We start from the raw sequence: 12,440 nt of genomic DNA on the forward strand, positions 1-12,440 counted from the left end.
GCCTCTGGAGGGATGGCGTCCCCGGCGTGCGTCTGTGCCCCTTGCTGTCCGCTCGTTACGCGTTCCGGTCCAGGCAGGAACGCCATCCTGTGTTTTACAGCGTGAGGGCGGCACGGTAGTTCCCTTTATCTTCTACTGTCCTGTACGCTTCTAAGAGGTAGCCCCTCGAAAGAGAGAGATACTCCTGCTCTCTCCCCTTTATGCTGCTTAACCTGCTTTTTTCCGTTTCCCTAATATTGCTATTTTAAGTGATTGTTTAACGTTTTGCCGATTTCACTGGCTAGCAGCCCCAGGCTCTCTTACCCTCTCTGCTTAGAAGCAACCCGTAGTGCTGGTGTTTTCACTTTGATGTTGCTCAAAAAAAGAGAGAGGTGGGGAATGCCATAAGGTTACGTTCAGTAAGCTAACTTTGATATCAGCTACACTACCACAAGTATTTTTCCTCTTCATCTGCAGGGAGGGATGCAAGCACCAGTGTTCCTAACGTAACGCTAGTTTTAAGTGTAAGGTGACAGAGAGCTGGGGTGGCGTGGCTTATGCTTACTGTCTTTGGGTGCCTAAGGAACAGATGCTGAGCTGAATGTGATAAGGTTATAAAAGAAGACACAAATTATGACCTGTGGGAATATTTCCTCGTAGGCTAGGCTCTGCAGAATTAGGACTAAAGTCTACATGGCACCATCTTTTGGGAGATGTCTACGAAATGAGCTCTGGACAAGGTCATGGAAAAAGGAAGATGCTCGCCCACCCTGGTTTTCTGATACATGGGAGTGTTTGCGGTCACAAAGCTGGCGAGTTAATGGTGTTAGTAATTACCTTGGAAGACAGCGAGAGCCATCTATGTGTCTGTGCCATTCGGGCCCTGCTGCTGTGGTCCGACAAAAGGCTGTGGATGAGGAAACAGGAGAGTTCAAACTCGTCTACAGGTTTCCGTGGATTAAGTACTGCAGGGTGCTGTCCAGACTGAAGCTGTTACAGACTGTCACCACCATGGTCGTGCTGCCTCCCATCTGCTACCTCTATCTGCAAGACCAGGTTTCTCACGGTATCCTCTTGTATACAACTGGCATTGCATTCTTTGCTGGTGCAATGCTGTGTGGTATGAGCTACTTTTTCAGACGAATTATCGGATTAATCTACTTAAATGAAACTGGCCGTACCGTCAAAGTGGCCCACTTGACGTTTTGGGGAAGACGGAATGACATTTACTGTCCCATAGAGACAGTGATGACTTTGGATGAAGTTGGAGATAGGAGGGGGGAGCTACTTCTCCAGTTCAAACGGTATAACAGTACAGATATTTTATATTTTACGATTAAGTTTGGCCAGATAGTAGACAAACAGAAGTTTATGCAAATATTTGGAGAATTTGAGTGATAACAGCAGCTAATTTCCAGTGATTTTCCTCATTGCATGTTTGTTCTGCTTATTCTTCTGTGAAGTTTAATTAGTTTACCAAACTGACCTACTTCTGTCATTTTCCTGTGCAAAGCCTGCTGATAAGCGCACTTGGTGTAGAAAGTAGAAATGGTAAAGAACAGCCCAAAGACTAAATCTCTTTGCAGCTTGTTTAAGGTGTGAGCAGCGTCTCTTCCGTGTGGGATGCGGTGATGTGCACGGTGTGCTGCCACCAGTTCTGTGTTTAGCCTGTCCTACTTGGAACCTGCAATAGGAGGCTGAATGACTGATGCTGATCCTGACTGTTGCACCTGGCCTCTTAAGATTGTTTTTAAACAGGGAAAACTCTTGAAGTGAAATGCAGTAACTCTGCCAGAGCATCCTCACTTTAAATTCATTGTTTCTTTTAGTGGATTTTAGGCTGACTGGGAAGCCTCTTGATATTAAACCTTGTTTCATACATACATATGATAAATAATGCTGGATGAGCATTAATGAAATTGAGATCACTGGAAGGGGTGGTATAGAATGCTCTATAGGATGCGTGGAGTCTCTTGGCATGGTCTTCCGGGATGTGACTGTAACTGGGCAGAACAAGGGTGCATGTTGCAAGATGCATTGACAATTCAGCTGTAAGGGTAAGTTAAAGACTGGGACAGTGTCTCAGGAGCCTCTCGTAGAAAATGCCTTCCAATTGGTGCAAAGGATAAACGTATGTAAAGTATGATGCTGTGGATGACAGGGACGGTCCATGATCCTGTGTTCAGTTTTGATCCCAGTGATCGTCTGAAAATTTGGAACTGCTTGTCCTTCTTTGTATATGTTCATATTTATGTTTGTTTTGTATGTATCAATGACATTTAACCAATGCTGTAACACTTGAGTTGCAAAAACTTCAGTAAATGTTACTACAAATTATCTTGGACTCTGTGAATTAAGCAGTCTTCTGTGAGTATTACCATATAGCCTAGCAAACAAGTCAGATGCACCCTTGATGTGTTTACTGATTTGGGCATATTTTAAAGTTAACAGTTCTGTTGCCGAATACCCTTTCCACTCCCTACTCCCCCAGTCTGGGCTTACTTTTCTTATTTTCATTTTAGGTAAGACACTTAAAAGCTGTGTTGAATTAAGGCTGAAAATATGTGTACTTTGTGTTCTGTTGAACTTGCAGGGTTGATCACCTCAGCACCTGTGTCTGTGAAGGATAGTGGTCTTATTCTGTGGCATTAGTGGGATCCTTCCTTTTCCAAACCTAAAACCTCAGTAGGAATGAAGAGCAGGATTTAAACCCAATAAAGAATCAAACCTGATGACTTGTAACATGTAGAACTTTTTTTTTTTAATTGTCAGAAGCAAGTTAACTCCTTGCACTGCTCTTCTAGCTGTTACTTCATTTGAAACCATGGCAAATAAATGGACCCTCGCCAGTAGAGAAGTTTGGAGCATTCTTTGCCCTGTTTCCTCCTCATGCATATGGAAACCTCTGTCTCTTAGTGGATCGGCAGATGCAGGTAAATAAAATTGCCATTGAAGTGCAGGGGCTGACCCTGATTTACTATTTATTCATGTTGAACTTTTCCTAAGGAGGGGCTCCATTATGTTATATTTTGGCTGATACTGTGTGGTAAAGCACAGGAACATCAAAAGAAAAAGAGAAATGTTCCTTGGCTTAAACACCATGGCAGCAAGATACAGCTGACTGTATGCATACAGCATGTTTTTGGGGGGGTTAACTTCATAAGCATGTATTTAATGTGCACTAATGATTTGGTTTAGGCATGTACTAGGTGCAAAATAAAACCCCCTGGAGAAGTTCAATTATAAATATTTTATTTAAGAATATTAATTACACATGAGATAATGTAATTTTTTACGAATCTGTGTACAGTTACTAGTTACACCATGAAGTGTAGTTAAGTATTTATTTAAACATTTATTTGGCACTGTCCACAGTATGCTGTAAACAATATTAACTTTATATGCTTCAGCTGCAGTGCTTTCTATGTATTCTCTAACATTTCATCAACATGTTGTACACAGTTATACAGTTACTGAGTGTCAGTAAAAATTATAAAAACACCTAGAGTATTCATAATAAAAGTGAAGATGTGGCAAGACTTCAAATTACTAGACCTTTGCTTCTGTAAAAGTACAAGACTTGCTAGAGACATTTATTAAAACTACTGCACTGATATGTTGAACAAACTAATTCCCAAAATGCTGTCAAAGACAGTTCTTGGTTTGACTTTCCTCTTGCTGTTAATATGCTTACAAGGACAGTGATGACAGTGAGGGGTTGTTGAACACCGGTTCACCAGTCCTTCCCCCAGACTTCTACAACATCTCTTCAAAAACCCGTGCAGGTTCTGACCAGCTGGTACCAGAATTCTGGTTTCTGCAGAGAGGTTTACAGAAATCCCATTATTTCTAAGCTAGCAGAAGTGAGTGTACTTGAGTTTCCCAATACCAGCACTCAAAAAATAAAATGGGAAAACCACAATTAATGCTTCTCTAAGCAGGTAAGAAACCGTTCACATTTTGGTAGCTGTGCTAAACATGTAAATCTGTAGCTGCTCTGTCTCTTAATTATGAACTTAGAAAGTGTGGTCAAGTCCTAATAGGGTAACTCTGAAGTCTGCTGTGGTCCCTGTTTTTTGGTGCACAACAAAGTTAAACTTAGTAAGCAAAATCCAGATGCCTGCTAGCCAAGAAAAAGAAAAAAAAGGCACCGGACCTAGTTCATGTCAGTGTTTAGCAGACGGCAAAGTGTACATAGTAAAGAAACATCTGAAACAGTTCTCTGAAGAGAAACAAATTAATGAACTGTTGACACTTTTTGATCCTGTGGCTTTCTAGAAGATCTCTGAAGTATCAATGACTTGTAATTCTATTTTGTTCTAATAGTTAATTCTTTTGCATTAGAAATGTGCAATTAGGACTAAGCCTTCACTGCAGTGGCTCTGATGTCACGTAATGGCTAAGGTCAAGCAATTCTGCTGTAGCTGTACAAAATACCTCAAGTATTATTAATGGCTATTGTGTGTAAGGGATTATCTCATATCATTCTAGATGGCTGACAGAGGTGGAAATAATGTGCTTACACAATTCTCTAAACTTTGTCAAATTCCATACTTCAGGGTATAGTTTTCTCTGTACAAGTCTGATTGTAAGAGAAGTCAGAAGTTTTAAAATCCAGGATGAGGAAAAAGGTACAAGTACTTCAGTTTGGCTTAAGAGCACTGCGCACATGGCCGAGTGCACTAGTGCCTCTGAAGCAGAATGTGTAGGCTGGCAGCCGGGCATGGAGTAGCTGATGGCATCCTGATCCTGTTGGTGTGGCAGACAGCTGTATTCAAGGGAATAAAGCTGGAAATTACTCTGTAAAATACTGTACTTGGCAGTGGTGGAAAGCAGAGCGTTCCTTGAAACACCCATTTTTATCCCAGCTACCACTAGAGAATGGCACTTTCCATATGGCAGGCATGTGGCTTTAAGTACTATTAGGCCATACTTGTTGCTGCTTCTGGGCACTAGAGGAAATCTGCTGGGATGACCTGTACAAACAGACTGTACCAGGTCATATTTAGACAATCAAATAGTCAGGGCCATGAATGTAGAGAGGACTCTGCAATTCATATGACCCAAGCCAGAAGATGGAGGGCCATAGCTTTCACAAACACGTAGTGTGGGACAGCCGCGTGTACCTGCTGGTGACCAGTACCCTGCCTGGGTGGAGTTTGCATGGAGCAGCTTGCCTTGGGCAGGATTACAGACAGAACACAAACCTTAGTTTATGACTTGACACTTATCTTTGTAAGTAGAGAAGACATGAATTAATGCAAACTAATTTAATAATCGTCTGTTCAGTGCAAGGGAACTGCTTTTTACTTGAAGTTTGCTAAAATGTCGCTGAAAATGTTCAGAAAGAGGTGTGCATGATGATCCTTGAAGATCAGCGTTGGACGAAAACGGATCGATCTGTCGCCACAGCCTCCCAGCACAACACCTAAAACAAGAACAGAATAGGTCCTCTGGTCACTGCCATCTTTGCCAAATCTCCCGAAAATGCAGGCCTCCAAATGAGGTTCACCTCACTGGGGGGGCCCACAGAAGCTCCTCAAATCACTGCTACCACACGACAATACAGCATGTGTTCAGTGGTGCAAAGGGGCCTCAAGGTCCACAGCAACTTGGAAGAACACTGTGGATACCTGTACTGTTCTGTGGAACACTTGGAATGCTGGGACTAATCCCAACGTCGATGGAAAGACTCCATCCACTGCAGAGCTCAAAGAACAGCTGAGACTTCAAAGCTGCAATACTCCAGTGGTCAAGTACCTCAATGCCAGAACAAGACACGGTGGGTTCCTTTGCAATTCTGTTTTTAAACTACTTTGGTTTTAATTCCAAAAACTTAAAATAGCTCAGTGATGGCAAACTTATTCCTGCAGTACTTTAAGTGCATAGCTTTTTTTTTTACCTCAACATCAATTCTTTGAAATGTTTGTGGCCAATGAAAATCTGTACCATTGAGCTGAAGCTTACCTTGCCTCTAAGCATAGCCTTGGCTTACCATGAAGCAAACCACTTGCCTTCTCTCCCTGCTGGCTTAGTTTCCAAGGAAAAAAAAAAAAAATCTTTTACACTCTAAAATTTGGGTTTCACAATAGTTCAGATGTGTCCTGCCTGCTGCTTTCAAGAGCTAGGAGTAACAGCAGAAACTGACCGCAGCAACCCCAGGGCCCCACACAGTTAAATTCCAAGAGAATGTTGGGCTTCAGATCACAAGGTTCCCCTCCTGAGACCTGGGCTTGCCTCTACAGCTGGGTAAGAGTTCTGTAGTAAAAGAGGGATGTGGTTGTAGGTCTGTGCCCATTTTAGGCACCTCATTATATTTTCATTATTAGACTTGCCATAAAATTCACAGTTTTTCTCCCTGTGTTCTCCTGAGTGACAGTTACATTAACTTTCTTCTCATTTTCCTGATCTGCTTCTAGAAGTTAAGCCATGCCTAGGTGCACCAAAGGGCACTGCGGAGGAATACGAAAGTGATGTCACAAAAACTCTTGCCCTACATAGATTTCTTCCAGCAACACTGCACCTATAGAAAAAGGCAGACATACATACCCTGCAATAGACTGACGTCTCTGAAAATACAAGTATTTCTAGAAAAGTCTAAATACAGCTTCATTCATAATTAGTACAAATACACCATGCAAAAAAGGAAAATTTAAAGCATTATATATGCTACTGCTTGTCAGTTGAAGCTAATCCACACACAAACCTTCTTACCTTTGTTTCTGGCTATGGTAATTAACTTGTTTCTAGTTGCATCATTTGGAGTGTCAAATGAACAGAATGTTCCTCTTCCTCTCACTCTGCTGATGAGATGAGGGTAACGAGCCTGCAAAAAGAGGTGAGGAAGCGTGCATGGCAGCTGCTGCAACAGAGGGCACCTGGTGGCCAGCTCTGCCCTGCCAGGCCTTCTGCTGCCTCCCTCCTCCCTTCTGGGGGAGTGGAGCTACCGCACTTCTCACATAGCCTTGTCTCCTGTTCACCCCTTTCTGACAGGGGACTGCAGAGCCCAGCAGCAGGCAGATAAACATCTGAGCAGGAAGGAAGAATGAATTTGCAGCCCTGGGCTGGGCCAAGTACAATCTTACGTGGAGCCTCCTGAAGCAAGTATAAAACGCCTTTCATCCAAAATGCACTCCAGGAAAACCTGAGCACCAGTAATGTGGAAGGGGGCTAGAAACCAGCCCCTTCTTGCACTGCACTAAGACACTTGCTAGTATTACCTGCTTCACTCCCCATCAGTTACAAACCTCATCTTTTATGAGAGCAACCTTTTTTGGATAGTACCAGTTGTATTCTGGCTCTCCAAAGTAGGAAGATTGTAATTTGTGTTCTCCTGCCTGCTATGCCTTGAAGTTGTGGAGAGAGCAGAGACTGTATTTGTCCTTACCCTGCACTGCTGGTGCACAAAGTGCCTTTGAGAGGTGAGCATCTGCAAGCTTGCCCTTAAATGCTTGGCTCATTTTCCTTCTCATGTGGGGCGCTGTAGCTGAAGCTGTGAATGATTTTCTCTTGGTCAAAAGGGGGAAAGACACAATTTTCTTGTTTCAACAGCCCAGCAGAATTGTAACAAAATACAAAGGCACTTTCCTTTAAAAAGAACTTCTGGGACAATAAAATGCTAGCTGGTTGTGGTAACAGAAGCTTCTAGCAAAATAATTTAACTAGCTGCAGTTCATACCTTCAGATATTTTGGGGGGGGGTCACCCTTTATTTTGGATTAAGCTATATAAACACAGCATTCTTAAGTCAGGAAAAGAAAGTTTACTTCAAAGTGGGACACAGTTATTCAGGCTTATATTGAAGTACCTAAACCAGGAAGTTATGACTATGGTCTAGTCCTCAACTGGAGTTCCTCAATCTAAGTGTTTGAACAGATTAGGTCACATTCTACCAGGTCAGCAAATTTCTCCTCCTTATCTGTAATCCTTCTAGATGTTTACCTGTAAATCCAGCAGCCCAGTCAGCAGTGCTTTCCCGGCATGCGTCGCGTTGTTTAGAAGGTCTTCTGTTTTAATAACCTTAATGACTTCAGCAAGCATAAGGTTCTTGGATGGATCTCCAAGCCAGGTATTAAAAATGCGATAGGGCTTGGGAAAGGGTGGAAAGAGAATTGTGGAACATGTTAACAGGCAAATCACTACAATACAGAACAGCAAGCCATCAAACTGATAATGCAAACATCTGGTGCATGAAAAATCATGCACTAATGCATGCACTAATCTCACCAACCCCCTTTTTTTGTTACAAGAGCAAAATACAGCTGCCTTGCTCAGCAGAAACAAAAAGAGCAACTACTTCATGCTACAAATTTAGTGCCTTCTGTCTTGCTGTGCTGACATCTCATTGAAACATGGCTATAGATGACACTGAAATCAGCATCATCTATATGTGTTTACATTCAAGTTTTATGTTATCCCCCTTAATTTTTTTTTAATTTATTACATCTAAAATGTCATCAATGCAAAGAAGAAATCTTACTGACAGAAGCTGTAACAGACAGAATCTGTAATGCTGACATACAAGCTCTGAAGACACCAACTTGCCCTGCGGAACAATGTGTCAGTTTGTGGTTGATTTTGTATTGAAGGTTAGTTCATTAGGCTAAAGCCAGTTCTCCGTTCCCTCCCACCACCATTATGACCTTTGTGACTGACAGCAACTGGAATAAGAGTGAAGAAGTGACAACAACTTTTGCATCAGCACAAAGCAAGTGTCTATGAAATAGCACCTCCATTCAGGTGAGCCTGCATTACTGAAGGAAAGCTTTTGTCTTCCATGCGTTCCATTGAAAAATCTTACAGCATTTGGCCTGAACTCCTCTTTGTGGAAGAATCCTCCTGTCATCATCTTCTTACTGAATGTTACCACATCAGCTGGGTCATCCAGGCCCCAGTGTTCATGTGCCCAGAATTTTCCTGTGCAGCCACCTCCTGTCTGCACCTCGTCCACCAAGAACGCACAGCCATGCTGTGGAGATGGATGTAAAAGAGCAGGGAATGTGAGTCCACATTTCCGACACTCCGTTACTGAATAGAGAAATACTAGCCAATTACATGCAACATCCCCCCATGCCACTGTCACCCACTGTGCATTAGATTTTACAATTAGAGATTCAGCTATTTTTCAGAAAGGCACTAGAAACATATTTTCTACCGGATTTCACAAACAAAGTACATGTTTTTATATAGTCTTGAACATTCCTAGAGGACACCTGAAAACATCTGGGAGGAGGCTGGGCGGCACTTTCAAAGCCTCTGAGGGAAGCAGAACATAATTTCTACTTTTGTTTAAGTAAGAAGTCTCTGCCTGGGCGGCACTTTGAAAGCCTCTGAGGGAAGCAGAACATCATTTCTACTTTTGTTTAAGTAAGAAGTCTCTGCCTCCAGTCTGAGTCAGGCATTTGTGGCACAAAGGCAATATGAGCAGCACATTCCGCTCAGCTAGGGACCTAAATGATCCTGGAAGAGCTGCCTTTTCAGATGAATGCTTACAGCACTACTCGTTTTAGGTGGCAACATGGTGATGGTGGGGGTATACAAAGGACTAGTTTGTTGAAACTTTGGGACAGGGAGATCAAGCTATGTCATGATGTTGTAATTAAAAACGATCAGCAAGTACTTTTGGCAGCATCTCATTTTAGCCAAGGCAAATGTTTTCATTTCACCTTATTTACTACATCACCCATGCAGGAGCAGCTGTTAACAGCAATGGGAAAAGCTGCTTTTTCTCATGTCGGAACAGAATTTTCGATGTCACCTATGCTCTTCTCTGTAAACACAAATGTTTTGAGGGTGAAAAAAGCATGGAGTAGGTTTTGTTGAGGGACGTCACTTCAAAACAGGTAACTGCACATTCCAAGTGTCAAGACATATGTCCTTTTCATTGTTTTACTGGAACATCAGCACTTACGCTTGGACTCCATTTGTGTTTCAGGTTCTTTTTCAATTAAAAGTAAGTATGTCAACAAAAAACTACCCTTTTCCAAACCCTCCTCTTCTGAAATGGTTTGAACCCTCTCAACAAATGGGCATTATCATTTAAAGAACACTACTGCAAAATCCATAGTTAATGAATCAGAGTAATTTCTCTCTCACTTAGTAGAAAATTTATTTGGCTGAGGAAACCTCTAGGTGTGCATCAAATGGAAGAGAAAACACTGTGCTGACAAGGGGTTGCTTGTATCCGAATGCATGTACGTAACGACTCCAGCTGCTACGCAGGAGGTCTGGGAAGCTCTTCAGGTGCCTGGGGCAGGGGGGAAGGCCTTTGGCCACCCTGACCAGTAGCTGTATGTTTAGCTACTACTGAGGGAACAGTGAATACTTGATTACCTTTCTGGCAATATCTCGTAGCTTTCTGAAGAAGTCATCTGAAGCATGATTGTCCCCACCCTCTGACTGTATCGGCTCTACAATGATTCCAGCCACAATCTTCTTCTTTTTCCTGTACTTTACAATCAGGTCTTCCACCTGTAAATCACACATTTATGATACATTCTCCTTTCAGCACAATCACACATTTCCTCCCAGAAAGATTAAATCTCAGCAACTGAACTTCAACCTTGCATAGACATTCCTGGCTATAAAGGTGTCAGGAAGCATAAGGAATTAACAAGTAGTTCCTCCAGGATTTAACACTGCCCTCTTGTTCCTGAATAATGCTTAAGTTTAAATCCTGTCCTAAACACATTGTAACTAGTTGCACATTTATCTACAAATGTGTGAAAGCTTTAGCAAATTTCAGCTGAAAGTATGGTGGAAACCACTGTAGCTCGCTACGCCATTGCTATCATTCCACCTAAGCAATACAGAAGGAAACAGATTTTGTATCAGAAAACAAAACTCGGGTAATGTATCAGAGAAGGTAATCTGGTAAATGTGCTGCTTCTTGTCTTGCACTTCAGATACTTTAAAATTAATCAGATGAAATAGTGCAGAAGTCCTGTTGCTGATAAGAGGCTTACAGAGAAGCTTGAATTAACCTTGTAATGCTAGCTGCTGCAATTAGTAGTGTCACTTGTACATGAAATACCACTTACGGCTGTCAGGGCCCACAGCCTCTGTAGGCTGCATAAAGCAATGGTTTCCAAAGGGTGCCAGTAAGCCAACTCACAGACTTTCAAAGAAAGCGTTTGGCTTGCCTTTTTTTTTCCCCAAAGTAACAGCTACAAGTCTATGGATCAATTTTTTGCATCACAATCCTCCCCCCAGCTCTTCTGGAGCAAAGACTGGGAAGCAATATGCTGTGCTTTCTGTTCTCTCTGAAGTTAGGTGGGTTTGAATAAGACATCTCTTTGATCCAGCACGGCACAGTGCTGCTCTGCTCCTTCCTCTGTCAGCTGTGATTGTACACTGTTTCAGTTCCAGTCACAGGGCATGCTACGCCTTGCTCCCCACCACTGGCTCTCAAGAGCGAGCCTTCGCGTGTGACACATCCCAGATACCGGTGAGCCCAACAGGGAATCCCATGGAGATGGTTTGCCTCCCTCAAGACTCTGCTCTGCCCACCTTCCCTTTCTCCCGGGCTAGGGAAGGCAGAGTGCCCCTGCAGCCATAGGCAGGATCAGAGCTTTATGCCAGAAGGCTACCACAGAAAAGCTGAAAAACATTAAATACTGCTACAGTTTCTCTTTGCAGAGGATTATACACACTGTGCTCTCTCTTAGTCCATGTCCCTTTGCAGGATCTGGCAGACACGTTCACTGTGATGTAACAAACTTCTGCGTGTGAAATTTCACCTTGGTATGACTCATGTAGACCTCTAATTCACAGTAAACTGGTTGTTCTTCTGAAAGGCAGGGACAAACTTTTGCCCGTAAACAACAGTGAATACTGTTTTAATCACATGCTGTTCCAATCCCTGAAAACATTCTTTTCATGAAAGGCAGCTAATCCTACTAACACTATTTGTTACTTCAAAACAAAACCAACAGAAAGCTGCCAGTGAATTTTTTACCTCCTCTAAACAACGAGCTTCTTCCTGTTGATTCTCTTTCACAAAGTCTTCCAGAGGATACTTTAGCCTTGGAAATGGAGCAATAGGCCAGTCCAGTGATGGAATGTCCAATTTGTGAATTGCTTTAGAGTGAGTGGTAGCCAAGCAACCTAAACCCAGAAAAGCAAAAATTAAAATAATACCTGTTGAGGAACAATACAGGAAAAAAGCTACCAAGAGGTGAAAAATTGCCTAACACCAAGACTCTAGAATTGTCTTCATGGCTCTCTGTTTCTACTTTATTTTCTGAAATACTGGGTTATTGGACTTAGTCAAGCTTAAGTAGATTGCTCTTGCTTTTAAGCACCAGTTTCCACATGCACTGCTCCAGGGAACCTCTGTCAGTTTGAACAGGTGGTTCAGACAAGATGGGTTTCACCTGTCCAAAGCCAACTGCTTGCCAAGCTCAGAATTGCAGCACTCCTGGGTAACGTGTTTAGAACAGGGATTGAGCTGATATTAAACGG

General features: G+C 42.5%; 2 protein-coding genes across 2 annotated transcripts in view; one reads left to right on the top strand and one right to left on the bottom strand.

Moving 5' to 3' along the window:
* The first annotated feature begins 672 nt into the window (after positions 1-672).
* On the top strand, positions 673-1,377 carry TMEM186 (transmembrane protein 186). The gene has a single exon (XM_010288545.1). It carries the CDS (start codon positions 673-675, stop codon positions 1,375-1,377), a length of 705 nt encoding a protein of 234 aa, XP_010286847.1.
* A 3,609-nt stretch (positions 1,378-4,986) lies between these two features.
* ABAT (4-aminobutyrate aminotransferase) overlaps positions 4,987-12,440 on the bottom strand; it is a 34,184-nt gene continuing 26,730 nt past the window's right edge. The window contains exons 10-15 of the mRNA XM_010288544.1: positions 11,935-12,083; positions 10,311-10,448; positions 8,779-8,946; positions 7,920-8,066; positions 6,694-6,805; positions 4,987-5,407 (exon numbers count right to left, since the gene is read on the bottom strand). Coding sequence (XP_010286846.1) covers positions 5,286-5,407; positions 6,694-6,805; positions 7,920-8,066; positions 8,779-8,946; positions 10,311-10,448; positions 11,935-12,083 — 836 coding nt within the window. The 3' untranslated portion in view covers positions 4,987-5,285. The remainder of the gene's footprint in view (positions 5,408-6,693; positions 6,806-7,919; positions 8,067-8,778; positions 8,947-10,310; positions 10,449-11,934; positions 12,084-12,440) is intronic.

This window comes from Phaethon lepturus, unplaced genomic scaffold (genome assembly GCF_000687285.1).
Source record: "Phaethon lepturus isolate BGI_N335 unplaced genomic scaffold, ASM68728v1 scaffold9536, whole genome shotgun sequence".
Taxonomy (NCBI): Eukaryota; Metazoa; Chordata; class Aves; order Phaethontiformes; family Phaethontidae; genus Phaethon; species Phaethon lepturus.